Source organism: Aythya fuligula, chromosome 4 (genome assembly GCF_009819795.1).
Source record: "Aythya fuligula isolate bAytFul2 chromosome 4, bAytFul2.pri, whole genome shotgun sequence".
In the NCBI taxonomy this organism is placed as follows: Eukaryota; Metazoa; Chordata; class Aves; order Anseriformes; family Anatidae; genus Aythya; species Aythya fuligula.
Window position 1 is genome coordinate 16,057,784 of NC_045562.1, and position 24,266 is coordinate 16,082,049.

General features: G+C 50.8%; 1 protein-coding gene across 1 annotated transcript in view; it reads left to right on the plus strand.

Annotated features, from left to right (window-relative positions):
* FRAS1 (Fraser extracellular matrix complex subunit 1) overlaps positions 1-17,809 on the plus strand; it is a 146,072-nt gene extending 128,263 nt beyond the window's left edge. The window contains exons 52-73 of the mRNA XM_032186222.1: positions 326-485; positions 1,007-1,169; positions 2,451-2,697; positions 3,309-3,653; positions 3,951-4,111; positions 4,498-4,645; positions 5,536-5,741; positions 6,206-6,362; positions 6,550-6,750; positions 7,487-7,674; positions 7,860-8,135; positions 9,115-9,347; positions 9,687-9,847; positions 10,252-10,466; positions 12,178-12,328; positions 12,937-13,044; positions 13,388-13,547; positions 14,272-14,388; positions 14,663-14,829; positions 15,156-15,361; positions 16,032-16,178; positions 17,165-17,809. Coding sequence (XP_032042113.1) covers positions 326-485; positions 1,007-1,169; positions 2,451-2,697; positions 3,309-3,653; positions 3,951-4,111; positions 4,498-4,645; positions 5,536-5,741; positions 6,206-6,362; positions 6,550-6,750; positions 7,487-7,674; positions 7,860-8,135; positions 9,115-9,347; positions 9,687-9,847; positions 10,252-10,466; positions 12,178-12,328; positions 12,937-13,044; positions 13,388-13,547; positions 14,272-14,388; positions 14,663-14,829; positions 15,156-15,361; positions 16,032-16,178; positions 17,165-17,749 — 4,502 coding nt within the window. The 3' untranslated portion in view covers positions 17,750-17,809. The remainder of the gene's footprint in view (positions 1-325; positions 486-1,006; positions 1,170-2,450; positions 2,698-3,308; positions 3,654-3,950; positions 4,112-4,497; positions 4,646-5,535; positions 5,742-6,205; positions 6,363-6,549; positions 6,751-7,486; positions 7,675-7,859; positions 8,136-9,114; positions 9,348-9,686; positions 9,848-10,251; positions 10,467-12,177; positions 12,329-12,936; positions 13,045-13,387; positions 13,548-14,271; positions 14,389-14,662; positions 14,830-15,155; positions 15,362-16,031; positions 16,179-17,164) is intronic.
* The last annotated feature ends 6,457 nt before the right edge of the window (positions 17,810-24,266 follow it).

Genomic DNA, 24,266 nt, shown 5'->3' on the forward strand with positions numbered 1-24,266 from the left:
GCAGTGTGCAGAGCCTCGCACCGCACCGTTAGGTCCTGTACAAATGCAGTCAGCAGTTCTGCCTGTCCCTTTGCATCAGGCCTTGCCAGCCAAGCCTGGCGTCCTGTGTGCTCAGAAAAAAATGGAAAAGACCAAAATTATTTGAATCTCAGCAACGAGAATGAGCCCTGCTAGGACGTGCCACCTGATAGAACAGAGCTGAAATGCTCAGAGCTGCACAGCCCTGATCCGGGTGGCTGTGCAGATCTGTGTGTGTCTGTACTGCTCCTCCGTAAAAGTACTGCTGACCTTCTGCGTTAGCTCACTGGGTGTCTCCTCCCGGCAGAGGATGTGAACCAGGGCCTCGTTCGGTATGTGATGCACAAGGAGAAGGTTCAGGAGACCATGGACAGCTTTCAGTTCCTAGTGAAGGACAGCAAACCCAATGTGGTCGGTGGCAATGTCTTCCACATCCAGTGGTCCCTCCTCAGCTTCACCTCCACCAGGTAAATGGCGTGGGGCTTACAGCACTCCTCTAACAGGTGGGGTCTGGTCAGGAGCGAGGCAGGCTGAGCCCTCTCACGTGTGATAGACCTACAACTTAGAAATGAAATTCTGGGGCAATTGCCATTGTTTGTGCCTGTGTTTCCCTGGCACCCCCTCAGGACTGATGTCTTGGTTCAGCAGCACACCCAGCAGTCACGCTGCTGATTTCTGCCTGTGCCAGGGAGCCAACAGCAGCAGGAGTTGGGAACTCGTGTGTGCGAGTGAGGAGGGCTGCCTGCCGGGTTACCTGTGGAGCAGGGTTGTGAATAGCTGACGCCTGCCTGAGCCCCTGGTTATTCGCACGCCTCGGATTTTCCGCGGGGGCAGCAGCCAGCATGAGTCTATTTGTGTCCATATAAACACACGGGGTTTGCTGCCCAGCCCGAAGGTCTTGATCCCCATGTTCCCTGTAGGACTCCAGTGCCTTTGGCTTGCAGGCTAAGTGGTGCCAGTTACTTGTCTCTGCTTGCTGCGCTTCCAGCTACAACGTCAGCGAGAGCGCAGGCTCTGTGAGCGTCGCTGTGCGGCGGCTCGGGAACCTCAACCAGTACGCCATCGTCCTGTGCCGCACCGAGCAGGGAACGGCCACCGCCAGCTCCGGGCCGCAGCCTGGAGGGCAGGACTACGTGGAGTACGCGGGGCAGGTAGGCTGGGGGCGCCGCGGGACGGAAGGTTACATTTTCACCTGGGATGCCTGGGCGCTGCTGTTGTGTTCTTCTGGCCTGGCAGCTCCCTCGTGTTGAGTGGTTGATGCATCCTGAGGGTGAGAAGGGTGGAGAGGCAGGGCTCAGCACCTCCGAGTCAGAGCATGCTGCAGAGTGAACGGCCTCTGTGCTTCTTAGAAGGCTGAGAAGTGGTGCAGCCAAGAGAACTAAATTGCTAGGCTGCATGTAAACATAGTGACGTCTACAATAATAAGCATCTGAGCTGGAATGTTTAAGCCCACAAGAGGAAGGGTACTCTTAGGCAGTAACTTACTCTTGTTTTGCCTTTATTTGAAGATTTGACTGCACAGTAGTTGCACAAGTAATTGTTAGGATTTTCCCCTGTCCCTGGCCATTTCTTCCTTTAGAGTCCTTAGCATAGAGACACCAGCAGTTCCTGAAGGATTTCTGTCTCCCCAGTGCTGTGCATGAGATCAGGTTATCTCCCTCCTTCCACTTCTTTCCTTCTCTCTGCAGTTGAGGACTGTGTTAATCATCCTCAACAAAGCACTGGGAATTCACAGTGACATCTTTTTCCCCAAAGGCTCTCTTGACACTTTTCCAGAAAGCTCACTTTTAATGGTGATCAACCCTTTTTCTGCCTTGACCTGTACTGTGTTAACCCCTGATTTTTCTAACTGTTGCTGATGTGATAGAAGTATTGACATGACTTGGTGAGTATTTCTTCTTCTTCGAGCAATAATTCTTTCAATTTAAGTAGGTTTTGTGATCCTATGACCTTGAGCAAAGTTCAATGTTCATGCACAAGAGCTAGCAACGCTGTTGCCTGGTAAAGTGTATGATGCCTGTGATTTTAGAGTCTCAGTAAAGCTGATAAAAACACAGAGGAGACTATTTCCTTTCTAAAAAAAATGTGTTTTATTTGCCTTCAGAAGAGGGTCCCTTTTTCCATCAGGATTTCATGTTGGCAGATATGTTTTGCAGCAGTGTTGTGACAGATTACAAGCTTGGCAGGCTTGCCTGGATAGGAATGTCACTCACAACCATGTGAAAGCCTAAAACATGACTGAGATGAGAAGGGTGGGGGCCTGCAAGCTGCATTTGCTGCTGCCTTTGGCCTCTGCTAGCCATTTGTCCTTGGTTAAGGTCGGTGTACGGAGCTGCCTACGCACAGGGTGTGACTGAGGCCAGGGTGGTGCAGGAAGGACAGAAAGTTTCAGACCCCAGTCCAGAGAGAGCAGCCCGCTTTCTGCCTTGCAGGTGCAGTTTGAGGAGCGGGAGGACACCAAGGCCTGCACCATCGTCATTAACGATGACGAGGTCTTTGAGAGCGCGGAGAGCTTCACCGTGGAGCTCAGCATGCCAGCCTACGCGCTGCTGGGGAGCGTCACCCGGGCCACGGTCACCATCACTGACGCGGAGGATGAGCCCACCCTGCAGTTCGACAGGAAGACGTACCATGTCAGTGAGAGCGCCGGCGTGCTCTCTGCTCCTGTTGAAAGAAAAGGTGGGTTGAGTCCGAACCCGCCCTGCCACGGGGCTGGATGAGGAGCCAGCAGTAGCATATTATACCCTTGCCAAGCTCAGGCAAGTGACAGTTTCCTGCCAGCAAGCAAACAGTGCCCCCCGCAAAAAAAAACAAGTGGTGTTCCCTGGGGGATTGTTTGTTCATGATTTTGGGGACAATTCTTTGATTTTTCAGAAGTAGTTTTGTGGTACAATTGAGATGACAAGAAACAAGGGAAGGTGGCTTAATTTTTTTTTCTTCCTCAGCTCTGCCATTAAGATTCACCAAACATGTTAAAGCTTCATGTCTTTGGATCTGTTTCTTCTCCCAGAATGAGCCTGTATTTATTTGCTGCTTCCTGGTGATCTAGATATTGTGTTTTGTGAGGACCCCATCACTGTGCTAGATATTCTTTCAGAGGCAAAGTCAGAAGTTAGACCAAAGCCAAGTTTGGTGGAAGTTTAGGAGTAGGGATGGTTTCTCCCCTGCTTCTCTAGTGAGTGCTGCATTATTGTCTAAGTGAATGGTGTATAATGTCTCCATATAATTACTCCAGATGGAGTAATAAAACTTCCATAAAGCCATGTTTTTTTTTTCCTGTTGCATCTTAGGGGATACGGGCAGCACCGTGTCTGCTGTCTGCTACACCGTCCCCAAATCCGCCAAGGGAAGCAGCCCGTATATGCTGGAATCCGGCTCCGACTTCAAGTCCAGGGGGATGACGGATGAGAGCCGCATAGTTTTTGGACCGGGCGTTAGCGTGTCGACGTGCGATGTCACGCTGATCGATGACAGCGAATACGAGGAGGAGGAGGAGTTTGAGATCGTGCTGGCCGATGCTTCGGACAACGCGCGCATTGGCAGCCGGGCTTCAGCCAGCGTCTTCATCGCGGGTCCCAACGATGCCTCCACGGTGTCCCTGGGGAATGCTACCTTTCCTGTCAGTGAGGCTGCAGGTAAAGAGTGGCAGGGGCTCCCCCAGGGCTGCTCTGCATCGTGTGGGTGCTTACTGTGGAAGCGTGCTTCTAACAGGTTGAAGCATTAGAAAGGCTGATTGAGGACACGACAGCAGAAACACAGGAGATCTGCAGAGAGTTTATAATCTTTCCTCTGTCCCTGAGGGGGAGGCTGGGGGTTGTTCTCCTCAACAGCCTGTGCTCAGTGAGGTACAGCGATGAAGGGAGAGAAGTGGTTTTGTGATATGCACCTGCTTTCTAATCTTGGTTCTCGTTTGTGTGCAATGGGTGATGCAGGAAACATTGAAATTCCAGTCCTCCGGCAAGGACCCGATCTCTCAACCCCCGTCTCAGTGTGGTGTGCCACTCGGACATCAGACCCTCCGTCTGCCAGCCCGGGAATTGATTATATCCCCAGCTCCAGAAAAATAGAATTCAGGCCAGGCAAGACAGAAGAGGTGAGGACCCACTTTGTCTCCTGATGAGTCTGCCCATCTGAGGACATTTCTTGCTCATATACGTGCACGCTCTGTATTTGCTATTTTAGTATTTTGAAAATCCTCTCAGGGCCACTTGAGAATTGTTAATGAATCTGCTAGGCACTCATTTGCATCAGATCAGTGCTCCAGTCAGAGAAGATTCAGTCAGGCCACCTCTCCTGAGATGAAGGTTGTTGCCTTTTCTGTGAAACGATATGCTGGACTTATCTACAGCATTGCTGCCATCGATTAGTGAACTTAGAACAGACCTGACATAATGACTTTACATAAGAAACCCAGAAGTGAGTGCCACGAAAGATGACAGCTTTCCGTCTTTAAAAGAGGGTCTTCTGTTTTCCTCCTAGTTCTGCACTCTGACAATCCTGGACGATGCTCAGTACCCCGTGATAGAAGGGCTGGAGACATTTGTTGTTTATCTCAGCTCACCCCACGGAGCAGAGCTAACAAAACCCTTCCAAGCAATTGTAGCCATTAATGACATCTTCCAGGACGGTAAGTTATCCGTGGCGGCTCTGCCTAGTCCGTGCTAACCTCTTCCTTAACACTTGCACACAGGAGGAGGCTCATCCAGGTGAGGTTATTCTAGGCTGGATTTAGTCTGTTTTCCTGTGTTTCTCCCATTGCATTTGGCTGCCCTGTTTCTGTCCATGCATCATGGCCCACAAGACCCTGGAGTCTTTGGAAGTGCAGAATGAACTCTCCTGTAGTGTTCACTCCCCTCTAGCCATTCTTGGCCTCTGCTCAGAGCTCAGTCCCCATTCATGATTTTTGTGGGCTGAACTCCTCTTACTACGTGAGATTGTTTCACCTCATGTTGCCTTTCTGTTGTGTTTTAACCTCTCTCATGTTTGCTTGCTTAAGGAAAGCACACACTGTGTAATCTTAACTTTGTAGTAGTCCTCTTTGCAGCTAGTAATTTCTTCCATGTCTGTCCACAAACAGTAGGATAATGCTTTGAGACCTAGCCCATACTTCGGTAGAGTCCTCACACAGTCCCTGCTCGCCAGGCCTCACAAACACACGTTCCCTGCACCACTAGCCCTGTTTTGTTCTTCAGCACATTGGAACAGCACCAAAATGTCAGGGAAGGAACAAGTTTCAGCAGCCATTGAAAGCAGGTGACTAAGAGGTGATGAAGAGAGAGAGCTTCCTTCTGCAGGGCTGCAGGGTCTGCCAGTCCTGTGCTCTTTGGAGGGCTGATAGCAGTCACAGTCACTGGTTTATCTGAAACAAAATCCTCTTCTGAAGCACAGCAAAACTGCCGCTTCATTCTCTGGCTGTCAGGCTCCATGCAGCAGTTCTCCAAGGGTGTATGTGCTTTGATCAGCTCTTCTCACTCTGCGAATTCAATGCTGCCTGACACCCTTCATTGCCTTCTGCAGTGCCAAGCATGCAGTTCACCAAGGATGCGTTCACGGTGAAGGAGAAGGAGGGAACTCTGCACATCCCCATCTTCCGCACTGGTGACCTGAGCTACGAGTCCTCTGTCAGGTGCTACACCCAGAGCCAGACCGCAGAGGTCATGGAGGACTTTGCAGAGAGGAGGAATGCAGAGGAGTCCCGCATCACTTTCTTGAAAGGGGAGAAGGTGAGCTGTGAACCTGGCTTATAGGGAGAGCGAAGTACTGGTGGGAGAGGTTCAGATCTCCTGCCTGACTCTGCATTGTCAGGGGAGCTGACGGAGGCTGTCAGAACTGGGTTCGTAGATGCGCAAGGTCACAAATCCTTCTGGTCCTGGAAATAGGACGTGACTGTGGAGGTCTTTGTTTCATGATAAAACTGGTTAAAACGTAAAATGCCAATCCTCTGTGTCAGAAGGACTCAGGATTGGTGTAGCAGAGAGCTAAGGGCTTGTGCAAGCTGATGTCTTCACTGCTGTCTTTCATTGTGTAACCGTGTGATTTGACCACACCGAAGAAGTAGCCTTAACAACAGAAGGGCTCTTCTTCCATGACAGGCAGTACTCAGACAAACAACCCTAGACAGGGAGGAAACAAGGTAGCTCCAGGGAATTTATCAGTGTCTGCTGTTCTCTCATTTGCTTGGCTCTAGGTGAAAAACTGCAGTGTTTACATCAGTGATGACTCTGCCTTTGAACCAGAGGAGCAGTTCCAGGTCTACCTTGGTAGCCCGCTTGGAAACCATTGGAGTGGAGCTAGGATTGGGAAGATGGACGTGGCAACCATAACCGTCACCAACGATGAAGATGGTAAGCGAGGAAGCTCAATGAGGATGGAGCTTTTGTCCCCTGCTTGCAAGCCCCTTGCTCTGCAGATCTGTAGATACAGTCTAAAAGGAGCTGGGCTTGGCTCACCCCGCTTGCTGAATGCTGTTCATCTGCAAGCCGTCAGCTGGTGTGCAAACCTGGGGCTCTTTCTTCACCGCTGTCTCTCTAGCACCCACCATTGAGTTCGAAGAAGCTGCCTACCAAGTGCGGGAGCCGCCAGGCCCGGAGGGCGTTGCTGTTCTAAATATCAAGGTGGTCCGCAGAGGGGATCAGAACAGGACCTCGAAAGTCCGCTGCAGCACCCGGGATGGCTCAGCTCAGGCTGGAGTGGATTACTACCCCAAGAGCCGAGTGCTCAAATTCAGCCCAGGTAAAGGGTCCCTGGAGGGAAGAGAGTTATTTTGTTTGTGGTATTTCCTCCGTTTGTTGTTGTGTTTTTTTTTTTTTGTTTGTTTTAGTAACGTATTTCAAATATACTACACGAGGCCTTACCACGTGGTATTTTTTAAGTGTGACTTTCCCTTGGGCTGTAGCCGCACACTCTGCTACAGCTGTAACTTCGTGAGGCAAAGAGGCTGAACAGCTAGGTGAAGGGTGCCCAGAACAGAGGAAGAAGCCCTGGTATTTGGCAGGTGAGGGAAAAGTGGTCCTCAGAGATTCAGCAGAGATTTTTCAGGATCCTGTAAGAGCGTAGACCGTGTTGCTGAGACCATGAAGCCGTCACAAAACAGTTCTGCCTGCTGGTGAGAGAGAGCATTGTTGCTCACAGCAGAGGTGGGATATACTTCGGATCATAGATTTTTACTACAGACAGCTAATATAAGACAGGCATTATTAATCCCCAGATGGCATCTGCTAGTAAATCTATCACCTGATCAATCAGATCCGTTGTCATAGTCAGTTTTATGTATAGACTCGTGTGTGGAAAGGGCTGAATTATTAGTAGCAATGAGTGGAAATAAAATTTATAATGTGTATTTTATCATAATGTTTCAGTGGTTGTGGCATAGACCAGCTGTGCATTTTTTTAACGAGAACTTCAGAGCAATTTCCAGTGATGAATCGAGTTCGAGTTCTCTCTGTTTCTCTTGCATTTCCTCTCACAGGTGTGGACCACATCATATTTAAGGTGGAGATCATGTCCAATGAAGACCGAGAATGGCACGAATCCTTTTCTCTAGTGCTGGGTCCAGATGACCCAGTGGAAGCTGTTCTCGGAGACACCAGCACTGCCACGGTGACTATTCTGGATCAAGAGGCGTCGGGGAGCCTGATCCTACCAGCACCTCCAGTGGTAAGCTGCCTGTTGCAGTGGATATGGTTTAGTACCCTTTGAGTACAGACTGAAAACTCCAGTGGGTTTCTAAAGTAAAACTAAGAGCTGCAATCATGTGGCAGGCTTAGAGCATGTGGGAAAGATTGTGTTTCCTGCTCCTCCCCTCAGCACCGAGCGAGTGCTGCTGTCTTGCCTCTATCCAGGTCGTCACCCTGGCTGATTATGACCGCGTGGAAGAAGCGACCAAGGATGGTGCCAAGAAATCCCCTTCCCCGGGCTACCCGCTCATCTGTGTCACTCCCTGTGACCCTCACTTCCCCAAGTACGCGGTCACGAAGGAGCGCTGCGGCGAGGCTGGCATCAACCAGTCGTCCATACAGTTCAGCTGGGAAGTAGCAACCCCCACGGATGGGAACGGGGCCAGGTCACCCTTTGAAACAATCACCGACAACACGCCGTTCACCAGCGTCAACCATAAGGTGCGTGGCTGGGTGTTGGCATGGAAGGGCTGCAGAAGCACGTGGCAAAAGTCAGCAGAGGGCTTGGGGCAGGTGTGTCGGGCTGTGCGTTGTGTGATCACTCATATGGGAAATTTGGCACTCAAAAAAAGTGGCTGTGCCTGAAGGGGAGCCCAACACGCTGCTGTGAGCTGTAGTGCCAGCTTTTGGCGGTGCCGTTGGCTGCTTCCTTTCCATCCTGCTCAGGTGGCAGGAGGGGCTGAGCTCGACTTAGGAGCCACTGTTCCTTCGGGCAGTCATTTTGCTGCTTTGCTCCATGTGTGGCCTGGGACCTGTCTGTCCCTGGATGTTCACGTCCTGCCCCACAATCAGAACTGCTATTTTCCTCTAGGTGCTCCCAGTTGTGGTGTCTCAGCTCTTCTCAGGCATCCAGCTCTGTTTCTACACCACGCACACTCATGCAGGAATCTGAGCCATGTCTGGTGGTGCACAATTCGGTTACATGGAGATTGAGACCTAAAGTCTCCTCAGATTTGGGAGTTAGCACGAGACATGGGGGCCTCTTTGGGGAAATTTATTTTCTTTTGGCTTCCGAAAACTTAGTGCTGTTTCACTGAGCCTGCTGAAAGCACTACTTCTGTCGCTGTGGGAAGCAGCTGTGAGCACTCAGACACTTGAGTAAATCCCTGGTGGCAAGGGACAGATGGAGCTTGGCAGGTCATAAAGAGCTCAGACTCCCTCTTCCCCTTCCATCAGTACGTGGGCAGACTTAAGTAGCTGTAAAGCACCCAACAGATTCGAGCATCTTTTTCAGCACGGGTGACAGTCACACCTGCAACCTCTGGCCAGGCAGACACCGGCACTCACATGCTCCCATTTTGCACATGCAGTTGTCTGCCTTGCCTCAAAACACCGGGACAACGTGATTTTGCCACGCTGAGAGCAGTAATGCTGGTGCGTTTGACCCACGTGCACCTTTCTCTCCCCTTGCTCCCTGCAGGTGCTGGACAGCATTTATTTCAGCCGGCGCTTCCACGTGCGCTGCGTGGCCAAGGCTGTGGACAAAGCCGGCCACGTGGGCACCCCCCTGAGGAGCAACGTGGTCACTATAGGGACAGACAGTGCCATCTGCCACACTCCCGTAGTCGCGGGGACAGCCCGAGGTTTCCAGGCCCAGTCGTTCATTGCCACTCTGAAGTACCTGGATGTCAAACACAAGGAGCATCCCAACAGGTGTGAAGCTGGAGGAGGGGAGCGAGGAGACCCCACGTCCCTCGCGTGCCCCCTGAACAGTGCAGGGGGCTGAGGGAAGCGCTCCCGCTCTCTTCCATGTGCCCTGCCCTGCCACAGGGGTGCCCTTCCTCTCGGGAAATGGGAGTTGGTGGGACAGCGTGAGGGGCGGGTGTGTAGATGGGGGAATCTGGCTGTACCTAAATATGAGATGGCCGGTACCAGGCTTGCGCTGTCTGTGCTGCGCTGCTGCATGGTGTGGGGTAGTGCCAGAGGCTCCCGTGCCTGCCAGACCATCCTATCCGCTGCCTCATCCAGGATGATGTTTGATGTTTGTTCCAGGATCCACATCTCGGTGCAGATCCCTCATCAGGACGGCATGCTGCCCCTCATCTCCACCCTGCCGCTGCACAATCTGCATTTCCTGCTCTCCGAGTCCATCTACAGACACCAGCACGTCTGCTCGAACCTGGTCACCATCAGAGACCTTAAAGGCATCTCCGGTAAGTTTTAAAGCCGGCTTTTGTTTTCTGAACTGGGGAGGAGGAGGAACCAGTAAAGAAACGCAGAGTAGGCTCTGTCTTCGTCTGAGCTCTCCTGACATGATGCAAATAATATTTCCTGTAGCAAATAATCTTCCTGTACTAACAGCAGTGAGCAGAGTTGTCCTGCTGAAGATGAGATGCAGTGCATAGGAAATGGTTACATTACAGTGGGGTTAAACAGCATTGCTGTGAAGACCTCTACGTGTTCTGTTTGACCACGGGGGTCATGGAGAGGAGCCAGGAAGTCCCCAGTGTGTTAAAAGTCATCAACACAACCTGAGACTGAAAATGGGACTTCAGTACATGGCCTCAAACTCTTCAAAATCTGGACTGATCGGTGTCCTGATGTCTCTTAATCCCAGAGGCAGGGTTCCTGGATGAAGTAACGTACGATAGCATCGTTCTCGGCCCTGGCTATGACCGCCCTTACCAGTTCGACCCCACGGTGAGAGAGCCAAAGACAATCCAGCTCTACAAGCACCTCAACCTGAAGAGCTGCATTTGGACCTTCGATGCTTATTACGACATGACTGAATTAATTGATGTCTGCGGAGGCTCTGTGACAGCTGACTTCCAGGTGAGATGGCACATCCACAGCTCTTTCACGTCATCCAGATCTTTGTCCATTTTCAGGCAAAGCTCCACTGCGTGTTCATGAACATTTACTGGGTATATTTGCTGCTCTGCTCTGTACAACTGAAGCACGTTTTTCCCCTTTTAGCAAGAGAAGAACATTGCTCTGTGAAATGCACTTAATTAATTTGTTTTGGTTGGGGTCATGTGGGCTTTATTCTTAGAGAGCCTGTAAAATATTTTTTGTTAGCATAAGGGTATGCTAGAAATACAAAACGTTCATACCTGCGCTCTATTCTTCTACAACTTCGACTGTATCCTTAGCCAATATGAATGAGCAAAAAGCAGAGCAGAGGCCCAGCAGTTTGTTCTCCTCAATGGGGTTCCAGTGGTCATAAGAGTTTTTAAGTAATGTCTTAATTAACTAACTGACAGACCAAAAGCCAGAAATGCTCTCTTGTAACGAACAGTGGCTTTTGCTACTAAGATGTGTCTCACTGCCCTCTCGTGGCTGGATTATGCGCGTACATCTCTCTCAAGCGAGCATCTCATCTGCATTAGATACTTGTACTGAATTCCCAGTCAGAATGTTATGGCCAACATAATCTATTTTAATTCCTGCCAGTCTGAAATAGTTTGCTAACTTTCCCTTTATAGCTCCAATTATTTGCACAGATCCAGAGAAGCTCCTTGAACCAAGCAGCTGCATAATTTAGTATGTGGAGACTGGCACCAGCCCCTCTGGCATGTCTCTTCTTGAGCTGTCTCGGGGGCTTGCAGAGTGCAGCTGCACTCCACAGATAAATGCTGTATGCACAGCTGGAGAGCTGTGGCATTCCAGGTGCTCCAAGGGGCGGTTCTGAGCAAGCAGAATCGCTGATTTTTAAAGGGGAAAAATTTTGAGCTAAAGTTGTGACCACAGCTCGTTTTGTCAGGTGTGTTAATGACAGGCCAGTGACAACCTTTTGGTGTATCAGCTTATTGAAAAGTGCAAATTGCTGCATTATGGTAAGTTTGGGATGCCCCAGGAGACTACAGGCAGCTTCATTTATGTCCATTGCAGGTACTCAAACCCACACACTAAGGGGTCTAGAGTGATGCATACACTCTTACCTGATCCTGGACTCAAACTTGAGCTTTCTTGCCTCTTTGGAGAAGCCCGGTGAGGGCTTTCACCATCACTTACTGAGCTTCAGGTTCACAGTGGGTGCAGCAAACTTCCTTGACTGCAGGGAGAAGAGGGCTGCTTTGAGCCCTTTCCAAAATTCTGCTCTCTGTTGGTCAGGGACATTACTTACTAGTTTATCATCCAGTTAATGCAAACAAAAATATTTCATATTTCAAAACAACCTTTAACAAATCTATTCCTGTTGTGTGATACGGCAGAGTAGCATTCCCCAGCCTGCTCGTGCCTGTGCCACAGAGCCTGTGTGATGCAGGGGTACTGAGGATGCTCGGAGGTGAAACAGCGTGCAGTGACCCGTGCTGCTCTCCTCCATGCATGTCTCACCCCAGTACACTGCAGTCTGTAATGTGGATGCAGATGTTTTATTCCTGCAGTGAATAGTTTAGGCACCAAGGGGAAGGCAAAACGACTTGCATCTACGTGCTTTCCCTATTTGCAGAGCAGAACATGAATGAAGTGGGTGCTGTGAGTCCAGGCCAGCGTCTCTCCTTTGCAAAGTGCATATCCACTTACTGGGTTTTACTGACAGGTACGGGACTCTGCTCAGTCCTTCTTAACCGTCCACGTCCCTCTCTACGTGTCCTATATTTACGTGACGGCTCCGAGAGGTTGGGCTTCTCTTGAGCATCACACAGAGATGGAGTTCTCCTTTTTCTACGACACTGTTCTCTGGAGGACAGGTAGGTCCCAGGCTTTGGAGGGGAGCACAGGAGAATTTCTTTGTTCTGTTTTTCCATTTTCTTAGTTTCTGCACTGCCACTGCAGTCCCGATTTATTTACAAATATACCCAATACCCTATACCGAATTTATTTATTTATCTTTCTCACAATATCTGGAGCTTGTGAGCTGTGAACCCGTGCCTGCAGCCCTGAGGGGTATTGCCGCTCCTGTTGGCACCTTGGGTTTCACCCTGGCGGTGGTGATGCCGAGTATCCCAGAGGAGGGACACACAGGGATTTGGTCCTGGTGGGACGCTCAGGGGCTATGGCCAGGAGCACCCAGAAGCAGTCATTCCCAACAGCCACCTCAGTGTATAGCTGGTGTAAAACAAGGCACATTCAAGGCACGTAAGGGGAAGTTCATGAATTTGCTTCCTTAAGGCTTGAGTGAAACACGGACAATGGAGGAAATTACAGCTGGCACGCTGCGGGGTACTCCCAGTCAAGCTGAGCCTTTCTGGAGCTCTCTCAAATGCTTCTGGAGCTACCTAGGGCTGACAGACCTCACCTGGGGACTTGCTGTGCCACGTGGCCTCTCCAGTGACTCTGTTCTTGCTGCACCACACAGGGATTCAGACGGACAGCGTCCTTTCAGCCCGGCTGCAGATAATCAGGATCTACATCCGCGAGGATGGCCGGCTGGTTATCGAGTTCAAGACCCAGGCCAAGTTCAGAGGTGAGAGCACTGTGAAAATACAGATCGGTTCTGAAGACTCAGGCAGGAAAACAAGCCACGACTAAGGACAGCGTTCATGTTCAAAGGGAGTATTTCTGCCCAAGAGCCAGTTTGCTGTTCCTCTTAGGAGCCTCTTGACCTAGAAATACTTCCTCTAGCCAGTCTGCTACTACTGAAAGCTAAAAACTGCGCCTGGATGGGAGGGAGGCACCAGCAGCTGCTGCTCTGAGCAGGCTGTAAAGTTGCTCCTGGAGAGACACTTGGGATTCCCCTGTGCTGAGGTGCGCACTATGAGGTCTGCCAGTGCTCCACCTGAGCTGTCACCTCCTTGTCCTCGCCACAGGGCTCTTTGTGATGGAGCACCACAGCCTGCCCGATGTGAAGTCATCTCTAGTGACTCCAGACCACCTGGGAGGGATCGAATTTGACCTGCAGCTGCTGTGGAGCGCTCAGACTTTCGACTCTCCCTACCAGCTCTGGAGAGCAACCAGCTCCTATAACAGGTGAGGACAGCGGGCTCAGCTTCCCAAATCCTAACACTCTTCCTAAGTAATCAGCATGCACATAATTAGCAGCAGCAGAGCAGTCTCAAATCCTGGCCGGAGAGCACAATCCCTGTTGCCCTTTCAGCAGCCACAGACACAGCAAGCATGGAGTGTCCAGGAGCCAGCTTTATGTAGGGGTTCAGAGCTAGAGCACGCAGGGTGCTGCTGTCACTGCTGGAAACGCTGCTCTGTCAGTTGTGTGAGTAGTGGGAAAAAAAGCATCTTGTAAAGGCATTCTTCTATGAATTAGCTAATGTGTAAGTAAATGCCAGGGTGACAGTATATTCAAGGTTGTTTTTGCAGTCTGCAAGTTAAAGCAGATTCACATTCACAACCCACTTAACCGTTAGTGCCAACCAACTTAACCTCCTTGGAGGAGAGACGTATGTCCAGAACTAGAAATAGTTAGTTCACTTTAAAAAAAATAATTGTTTTTGTTACAATTTCTGTCTGTGACTGTTTCTTCTTTCATCTGTGCTCCTTGCACAGAGGGTCAAACTAAATACTGTCAGTCAAATTCATCCCTTCTACACTTGCTGGAATACACCAATGTTTCTGGGGTTGGGTTATGTCCTGCTTACTTTCCCTAATTCAAAACCCATGGGTGTTGGGCAAACAGATCAGCTGGGTGAATGGTTTGGAGCCTGGTTTGGTGACCGCAGTGTCTCCTCTCTGTTCTCAGGAAGGACTACTCTGGAGAGTACACAATATTCTTGATCCCCTGTACTGTGCAGCCCACGCAGCCGTGGATAGAGCCCAGAGATAAGCCCCTGCCCTGCACGGCTCACGCTCCTGAGAGGTAAGGAGGCACCATCGCCACCTCCGGACCCAGTCGCAGCTGGTTTGGGTTGTTGGCATGGTCCCAGGCAGCCTGTGACAGCAGGGAAATGGGCAGGGTGAGGGGAAACATGTAAGCTTGTGTTGAAAACCAGTGTCGTATGGGCTGCTGGGCTATAAAGAGTAAAAGCAGGATGGAAAAAAGGTAAAGCAGGTGTAACTTCAAGTCACCAGTACATAACTTCAGATGTGTCCAAACCAAACCTCACCTTTTTCCTCTCCTGTCCCAATTTCAGATTTTTGATCCCGATTGCCTTCCAGCAGACGAACCGCCCCGTTCCTGTCGTCTACTCCCTAAACACGGAGTTTCAGCTCTGTAACAATGAGAAGGTGTTTCTGATGGATCCCACCAAATCCGAAATGTCTCTGGCGGAAATGGATTACAAGGGGGCTTTTTCAAAGGGTAGGATTTTTTTCATTCCTGTTCCTGGCATGGTGCTGTTTTCAGAACTTCCATTCCTCTGGCAGAGGAGGGTAAAGCTCCGATTTGGCTTTGCCTCTTTTACAGCACCAGATGGTATTTGGGCACATCCACAGCCCTGTGATACCAGGACCAGAATGTGCTCATGGCAGAGCCTTCTGTCATCTGCACACGCACATGTGCAAAACCACAGCCACCTGCAGCTCAATGTGTGTGGCTGTCAGAGCACTTCTGTCATGGAGCTTCTTGTCACCGCCTTCTTGATGTCCCTTAGAGTTTAACCTGACTTGTTCTCCCAACCTCCCCAGGGCAAATCCTGTATGGCCGCGTGCTCTGGAACCCCGAACAAAACCTGAACGCCGCTTACAAGCTGCAGCTGGAGAAGGTCTACCTGTGCACGGGCAAGGATGGCTACGTGCCTTTCTTTGACCCAACAGGAACCGTCTACAACGAGGGGCCGCAGTATGGCTGCATTCAACCCAACAAGCACCTGAAACACAGATTTCTCCTCTTGGTAAGTTTTCTGCCCTGGACAAAGCCACACCATGGAGCGTTACATGTGATTGTGTCTGGATAAGTCTTGTCTCTCACTCACCTAAGGGACCTGAGAGCAAAATGACATGCCTGCTTGTGGGGACGGGCTGCACAGCAGGGAGCACTGTGAGGGGTCCGTACTGAAACAATTTGCTTGCAGAGCTCTCCTCTGCTTCTGCTTTGTGTTTATTTTTTCCCCCTATCACAAACAAATTCTGACTACAAAGGGATGAGAAGGGAAATGGGGTGGCTTTTTTGTAGTTCCAGGCAGACACGGCCTTATCTTTACAGACTGGGTAACTTCTCCTCAGTCTTTATCCCTGAGTATTTCTTAGTCTAAAGAAAAAACAAATGAGGAAGGAAAAAATGGGTATACCAACCTTTAAAAATTCTCGTAATCTGTTTATACCATGGCTTGGAGCTGACAGGACTGGCAGCATATAGAGGATCTATTTATCAGCTACACAGGAATTCTCCTCTGCCATATAAAGCTACAGCTACCTCCCAGCCTGCATGCAGCTCTAATTGCATGCTTTCAAATTAACATTTGCAAATTAACATCGCTTTCCTTCACACTGCCACTGAAGCAGCCCCTGAAGGCTGTCTCAGTGCGTGATGCTGACAGCACGTGCTCCCGCTCTGCTTCCCAGGACCGCAACCAGCCCGAGGTGACAGATAAGTATTTCCACGATGTGCCTTTCGATGCCCACTTCGCTTCTGAGCTGCCCGAGTTTCAGTCAGTGAGCAGCATGCCCGGAGTCGACGGATTTACTCTGAAGGTGGATGCTCTCTACAAGGTATGTACTGAGTGATGGTGGGACACCAAAATTAACTGCTCTCTCCAGGACTTTCCAAATGCTTTGGGAATTACAGGCTCAGGGCCTGACACTATCTAGAAGAACCAAATTAATGCTAGGGTGGGTCTGGCAGCCTCCTGCAACACAGTGCCTTGGCTCTCCTCTCACACTCACCTGCAACAAGGTCTCCCTGAAGCGATGCGGACTCACGTACTTGTTGTGATCTGCATTTATAGATCATACTGTGGTAGGCCTCTCCTTGATTTGCCTCAGTCAAAACATGAGGTGAGAAATCAGAGTTCCTCCCAGCTGCAGGGCACATAAGCTGTGCTGTCCGTGTCTCTGGAGACAGGCAGAGCTCAGAGCTTGCAGTTCCCCTTCCGACTCATGAGGGCAGGTGACCTCTGGCGCGATTCCGGTCTGTGTGTGGAGGCTGGCTCTAGCACAAGCCTCGGAGGATCCGGGCTGATCAGGGCAGAAACCTGTGGGACACAAAGGGAGCTCTCCACAGAGAGCAGAATTCTAGATGGAGGCTTTTTGGTCCCTCCCCAGAGCAGCCCTCTTTTTAACCTGGTGACCACTGTCAGCTTAAGCGACTTTGTGGCATTCCTAGGATCACACTGTAAGTTAACAGTGGAGCCAATTAAGAAGCAAACTCCCACGCAGAAAATGGAGACGAGGAGTTTGTTCTGGTGGTTAGGACTTTTTTCAAAGGACTCAGGAAAAAAAGATCATAAAAGGCAGCTTAGAAATGTTCCCGAATTAATTGCTGTAGTTGCCAAAAGCAGGCAAAAAGACTGAACGCCTCACCTGGCAATAAATATTATTGCTGGTGCTTATTAAAGCACACTGAGATTTTTTGCAGCTATTTGCATGAATCAAAAAAATGGGGAAAAAACACATCAAGTTCTATGTTTACCAAACCAGATCACTTCATCTAAAGCCTGTAGCGAAGGCTTCCTGTGTGCATCTCCCCTTTCTCACAGGTGGAAGCTGGGCACCAGTGGTACCTTCAGGTCATCTACATCATCGGCCCGGAGAGCATCGCAGGGCCTCGCGTTCAGCGCTCCCTCACTCACCGCGTGAGGCGCAGCCGCAGGGACGTGGTGGACAGCGACGGGAGGCTGGTGCTGGACGACTCCTTGATCTACGACAACGAGGGCGACCAGGTCAAGAACGGCACCAACATGAAGTCACTGGTCCTGGAGATGGAGGAGGCCGTGGTCGCAGCCTCCTTATCGCAGACAGGCGCGTCCCTGGGGAGCGCGTTCGCTGCCGTCATGCTGCTGGTGCTGGTGCTTCTGGGAGTCTGCCTCGTCACCAGGAGGTGTCGGAAGCTGCGGAGGAAGCGAGAGGCTGCCCGAGCTGCCCCGGAGGAGCATCCCCTGAACACCAAGGTGGAGCTGCCCAAGGGCACGGAGAAGGCAGTGAACAGCCAGTACTGCACCGTGAGGAACATCAACATATTGAGGGAAACGGGGGGCGTCTCCAGCCTGAAAGGTAGGAAGGTGAAGCAGGTGAACTTAGAAGTCAAAGTCCACAACAACTTGCACGACGGAACAGAAGTTTAATGGAGCACATACTTTTGTTTTCTAAAAGCTTTTTATAACTTGTAAAAAAAAAGACAAACACAAAAATGAAAAACAAAAGGTAAGTAAAACTATGCTGATATTTTTATATTCTCGTGAGAAAAGGAGTGGCTCTGGCTCTGTGTGATGAGCAGCAGTCCAGGCTCCCACTCCTCTGCCTGCGACCAAGCTCCCTCATCGCACACAGCTCGTTTGTGCTGGTATCTGAGCAGGGGAAAATGCTGCCACGGCAGAAGACCCCTGGGAAGGAGGCCTGAATCTGCAGCGTGGCCTCGTTCAGCCCTCACAAGGAAGAGACCGTGGTTCCACGTGGGACCTGGGGGTGCTTTCAGCTATCACTGGGAAACTTGATGCATTTGTGGCACTGTGTTGCTGAGCCTTAAGCACCCCAGTGTGCGCCTGCAGCACATGGGAGCAGTTTCCACCTTCCTCGGGGCAAAAACAAGACATGCAACTTATCCTTGTGTAATAGCAGGGGAAGGGTGACTTGCTTTGCTTCTTAAAATGAGGCAAAACTAGACAGAAAACCCACTTGCAAACATGGTGCTCAGTATTTTGGGATCTGGGGATTCGTGTTGCCTAAGCCTCAGGCACTGGCAGCTTGGCTGCAGCCCTGTGGAGGTTTTGCAGCAGTGGTGCTCATGGCGGGGGGTGTGGGGGGTGGCAGGGACATGAATTGTCACACGGAGTGTTAATTGTCACATCTCACCGCACTGCAGAGTAAAGTTTGAGTATGAACCTCTCAGAGCGTGACGGGGGTGTCCTTTCCCTGCGCCTCCCTGCCTCCAGCCTCCGCTTTTCCCCACTGCAGCACACAGGGGAGACCCCTGCCCATGGCATCCAGTCCAACAGGGCTGTGGCAGCAGAGTGGTCGGTGGGGAGCTCCCTGGGGGTCCCGGGGGGTGGTGGGGCTGTGATGGGTACCTGGGGGGGCGTGTCCTTGGCCCTTTCCTGCCCCAAGCCACTCCCCAGCCATGCCCAGAGCTGGGAGCTGCTGCAGCTGTGCCAGTGACAAGGCCGCCACATGTCCCTGCCCAGGGAGCAGCCAGGAAGGTGACTTCAGGCAAAATCCTGGCAGAGGCGGCCATCTCCTTGGCCAGGTGCCTCCGAGCTCTGTGGACATCAGAGATGTGCCAGGAGAGCTCAGTGGAGGCCCTGACGATGAACAGAGCCAGGAACTGCTGCTGTGCACCCGGTTACTTAGCTACACCAGAAAGGTGCAGCTAAGTAACAAGATCGACCTGAAGGGAGCATCTCTGTAAGAGTTTCTCTGCAAAAGCTTCCCTGCAAGAACTCGGTGTGAGCTCTCCCAGACCAACCAGACCCTGGTGAGGACACCTGGCTGGCTCAGTGGTGCGCATTGTCTCTGAAGTGAGACTTGTTTACACCATCCAGTCCTGAAAGCAGTTCACACTCACACCCTATCTTCCCCCCAGTAATCTGTGGGGTTCAAACCCTGGATTTTGAGTTGGTTTTCTGTCCTAACAAACTGTTCCCCACATACTTCTCCGTGTCCCTTTCCTGTGCTGCTTATGCTGCAACCTTAGAGGAGAACGGCACGCAGCACCAGTGACATGAATGCACCCAACAGTTTCAGTGGTTAGGTGAGATGTCCTGCTTTCCTAATGCTCCTGTCTCCAATTAACATGTAGCATTGTTCTGGAACATGACCACAAATCAGAGACCTCCGTGAAAATCCATACTGGAAACCACCACAAACACCTAACCCAAGTTAATCATGCAGGTGATTGGAGTTCTCCTTTCAAGCTCTACATTTGTAGATTGTGTTTTGCAGCTGTACACTGAGGGCCCTGTCAGAATTACCTGGAGTTCCCATACTGGAAGAGTCCTCTCTACCTCTTAAAGCAATTCTGTTCAAGAAGTGATAGCTGAAACTGAAGGACAACAACTGCTCCTGCTTTATGAAACAATAAAGTATCTGTACCTGTGAAAAGGCAGAGTTAAAGAATGTTTTTTCTCCCCCAAAAAAGACCGAGTTTTCCATATCCTTGTGCACACCTGATACTCACTCTGAATGCAGTTACACCAGTAGCACTGACAGCAGTGCAGCATGGACAAATGCAAGTAGAACAACCAGAAGGCTCGCTCTGATATATTATAGCAAGCATGCAGCACCTTCATTCACAGCAAAAGAAGTGTACCTCTTATTCCTGGTATCCAGAGTGACGAGACTCGGCACAGCAATTGTTAGCTAGCAGCACTGACAATCACCCTGTGAAATATTCTCAGCCCTTCAGAACCGACAGTCATATACAGGCAGGGAAAATAACATGTCCACTGAGACAAATGGCTCCAGCTGCTGCCCTTCTTCCCCAGGGGTGCTCTTAGTGGGAGCAGGCTCTTCATAAAGCCCCAGGCCTCTGCACAAGGGTTAAGTGGCTGCCACACATAGGTGTACACCCCCAGCAGCAGCTACACCGATGTCCCCCTGCCCAGCCATCCCTGCTGGGGGTGGTGTGGGCGCCCCCCACCTCCCTTTTGAACCACAGAGGTGTTGGTGTCAGACACCCACCGCCAAGCCCTGTACCCCAGCGTCCCAGTGCTGACCAGTACAGACTGGTCAGGATGGCTGCGTCGCCTTCTCTGGGACCGGCTCAGGCAGGCACCACCAGCAGCCCGTGCCCTGTCCCCACCTCAGGCAGCAGGATCAGTGATCCCCTGCACACACACACACGACCTGTTGCTAACACAGCACTGGCAGCTCCACCTCGGCCCCCAGCTAAGCAGAGGGGAACAGCCCCAGCAGTAGATGCAGGGAGGAGGCAGAGAGAGAAGGAGAGACTGGAGGGAACAGCCCAAAGCCAGGCTGCTGAGCCCTGGGACCAGGGGGCTGTCACCTGCAGCCATCACTACCCCGGGGCAGAGGGCGTGCCTGCTTCAGGGCTGTGCTTCTTGCACATGCTTCCTTATAGAGCCTCCTGCTGTTCTTTTTAAGCATCTTTTCCCTTCGGGAAGCTCTTTAGTAGAGCTGGGGCCAACAGTTGTCTCCCCAGGTAGCAGACCTAACTCTACCACGCCCAGCCATCACACCTGAGGGGGCAGCAGCAATCCAGAGCCATCCCCAACGCTCTGAGCACTCCCCAGCACAGCACCACACAGGCTCCTGTTCTACGTGCTGAGCTGCAGCACCTAGAGCAAGCCCCCCAGAGATAAGCAAGGAGAAAGAAAGGAAGGGAGTATTCAGTGACATACTAATACAAACTCAGCCAACAGAGACAGAACACACCAAAACTGGTTTGCAAAAAGACAAAAATAAAGTGAGGTTAAACCTAAAGACAAAAGAAAAGCAGTGCTCCCGCCACCAGGGGTAGCACCCACACAAGGACTCAAGGCAGCCCAACAACGTTGTTCAGACTAAGGCAGAAGAGAAGAGCAGCACCACAACATACCTGCTGACAAGGCAGAGAGCACTCACAGCACACTCCCTACATCTCTGGCATCTCTACTCCTCTGGCATCTCCATGGTGAGATGCCAGACCCCCAGCCAGAACTTAAATACAGCACCAGGACCAATGGGGAGGTGCGTGGGCAGCGGGGCCCCAGGTGAGGCCGTCAGGGTGAGGGCTGGATCAGCTGCCACAGCCCAGCAGTTCTGACATCTCCCTAAGTACTTAGTAAGGGTAAGTACTTTTTTTTTTTTTTTTCCCCAATACCACTGTGTGCACACACTTCAGCTTCAGTGCTTTCTGTCTGCCACCAGACCCGTTAGAGGGGGTTGCCCGTCCCCTCCAGCACAGCGTCCCAGGTACGTGTGCAGTCAGCACATGTTGTGTGAGGGATGGCTGAGAGGATGGAATGTTGCTGGCAGATGAAATCATTAAAATGGTTTCCAACTTCATACTGAGTGTGAGGCCATAATTTAAGTTGTAGCAGTGACTTGTGACTGCTTAGCCTGGGGAGAAATCACAGAATTGTCTAGTTGGAAGAGACCTTAAGATCATCGAGTCCAACCTCTGACCTAACACTAACCAGTCCTCCACTAAACCATATCCCTAAGCTCTACATCTAAACGTCTTTTAAAGACCTCCAGGGATGGAGACTTAACCACTTCCCTGGGCAGCCCATTCCAATGCCTCACAACCCTCTCAGTAAAGAAGTTCTTCCTAAGATCCAACCTAAAACTCCCCTGCCACAACTTTAGCCCATTCCCCCTCGTCCTGTCACCAGGCACGTGGGAGAACAGGCCAACCCCCACCTCGCTATGGCCTCCTTTAAGGTATCTGTAAAGAGCAATAAGGTCACCCCTGAGCCTCCTTTTCTCCAGGCTGAACAAGCCCAGCTCCCTCAGCCGCTCCTCGTAGGACTTGTTCTCCAGGCCCCTCACCAGCTTCGTCGCCCTTCTCTGCACCCGCTCAAGCACCTCGATGTCCTTCTTGTAGCGAGGGGCCCAAAACTGAACACAGTACTCGAGGTGCGGCCTCACCAGAGCTGAGTACAGGGGAACGATCACCTCCCTAGCCCTGCTGGTCACACTGTTTCTGATACAAGCCAGGATGCCGTTGGCCTTCTTGGCCACCTGAGCACACTGCTGGCTCATATTCAGCCGACTATCCACCATCACTCCCAGGTCCTTCTCTGCCTGGCAGCTCTCCAACCATTCCTCTCCCAGCCTGTAGCTCTGCTTGGGGTTATTGCGCCCCAGGTGCAGGACCCGGCACTTGGCCTTGTTGAACTTCATGCAGTTGACCTCAGCCCATCGGTGCAGCCTATCCAGATCCTCCTGCAGAGCCTTCCTACCCTCGAGCAGATTGACACATGCACCTAACTTGGTAAATGTCAGGGAGTAAGAAAGCTCAGGGATTACAGACCCATCAAAAGCAGGAGTGATTATTAACTCAGCAGGATCTTAGACCAGCACGACCGGCAGTATTTCTGATGGAAGTGGTGGCTTTGAGAGTTCCCCAGGATATCAGAAAGACTCGAGGTGGGATAGTGTGTGTTAGTCAAAACCACAGAATCACAGAATTGTCTAAGTTGGAAGAGACCTCAAGATCATCAAGTCCAATCTCTGACCTAACACTAACAGTCCTCCACTAAACCATATCCCTAAGCTCTAAACCTAAACATCTTTTAAAGACCTCCAGGGATGGTGACTCCACCACTTCCCTGGGCAGCCCATTCCAATGTCTCACAACCCTCTCAGTAAAAAAGTTCTTCCTAATATCCAACCTAAAACACCCCAAGACAACCCACACGTCCAGGAAAGGTGAATTTGAAATCAAACAAACTCACGGAGGTACAGCTGAAGGACTGAATGAGGACACTCTTTGTAGGAGAGAAACTGTAAGGAGCTCCCTGTTGTGCAGACTGTACAGCACGTGCCGAGGCGCAACCCCAGTTTTCTGTGTTCTTCAGTCTCAGAAGGAAATAGTGGGAAACACGGCGAAGATATTTACCTACAAGAAAATATTGAAAAAGTACATGTTAGGCATAAGCTGGCGATGAGCAAATTTAGTAGGAAATTAGTTTTTTCCGTAGGAAGAACAGAAGCCAAAAGTACCCCGAAGTGAGACTCTTAGGAAGCCATTGTGGCACAGGAATATTCAGTGGGTGTCAGCAAATAGACTCTGAGCCGTGCAGGTGAGAAAAAAAGCCCATAGTGGAAAGGTTTGTGTGAGTGACATTTCAAAACCTGGACCAGCCGGCTCTTAAACTCTGCATGGCCTCACTGCCCTTTCTCTCCATCTTTTATTAGATGAGACTTTGAAAGGAAACTGCAAGGGGGGACGCGGTACATGTAGCAAAGTGAGCCCAGAAGTTCAGGTAGTTCAGCAGTGTGTGTACGCGTGTGTTCAGGATGTCAGACGTGGGGCTATTTCAGAACAGCCAAGTTCGATCTGAGAGCCTTTAGACCTTCATTACCCTGTTGTGACATTATGCTGGAAAAGGGGATTTCAGCTACAGGGAGACTGTCTCAGCGGCGTGGAAGTCCTCGATGCTTCTAAGCATGTGTCAAAATGGAGCATATTAAAAAAGCAGCCAGGCTGTCAGGTCTGCACAGACGAAGGACTGCTGCTACTGGAAGTGCAGCTGGAGCGGCTGTTCGGTGTTCATTCGTTCCTGCCTTTGTGTCTTACAATGAAAGATGCTTTATTTGCTCACCAAGGCTTAGAGGGGAGCAACCACATTGTTTCTACACTTAACCCCACTTCAGGCAGACCAATGCTAGTCTGTTGGTTGTACATCTTTGTCTCATTTGCAGAACGGAGACATGCTTCTCTGAGGGCTGTGTCCTGTTCTCCCTTAGTTAGTACACACCTTGACAAAAGTTCAAGGCCAGAAATGGGCAGCACCTGGAGACCCTCTGAGGGGTGAGGACACCCCTGTGGGTTCCACCTGTGCTATGTCGTTGGGTGTTCACTGCTTGGCAGCTTCAGGTGGTGGCAGTTAATTTGCAACCTGATTTATGTCTTTCATTTATTGCTGTCATAACCCAGGTATTAATATTGAATGTCCTAGTTATGCACCGTAGGGATAA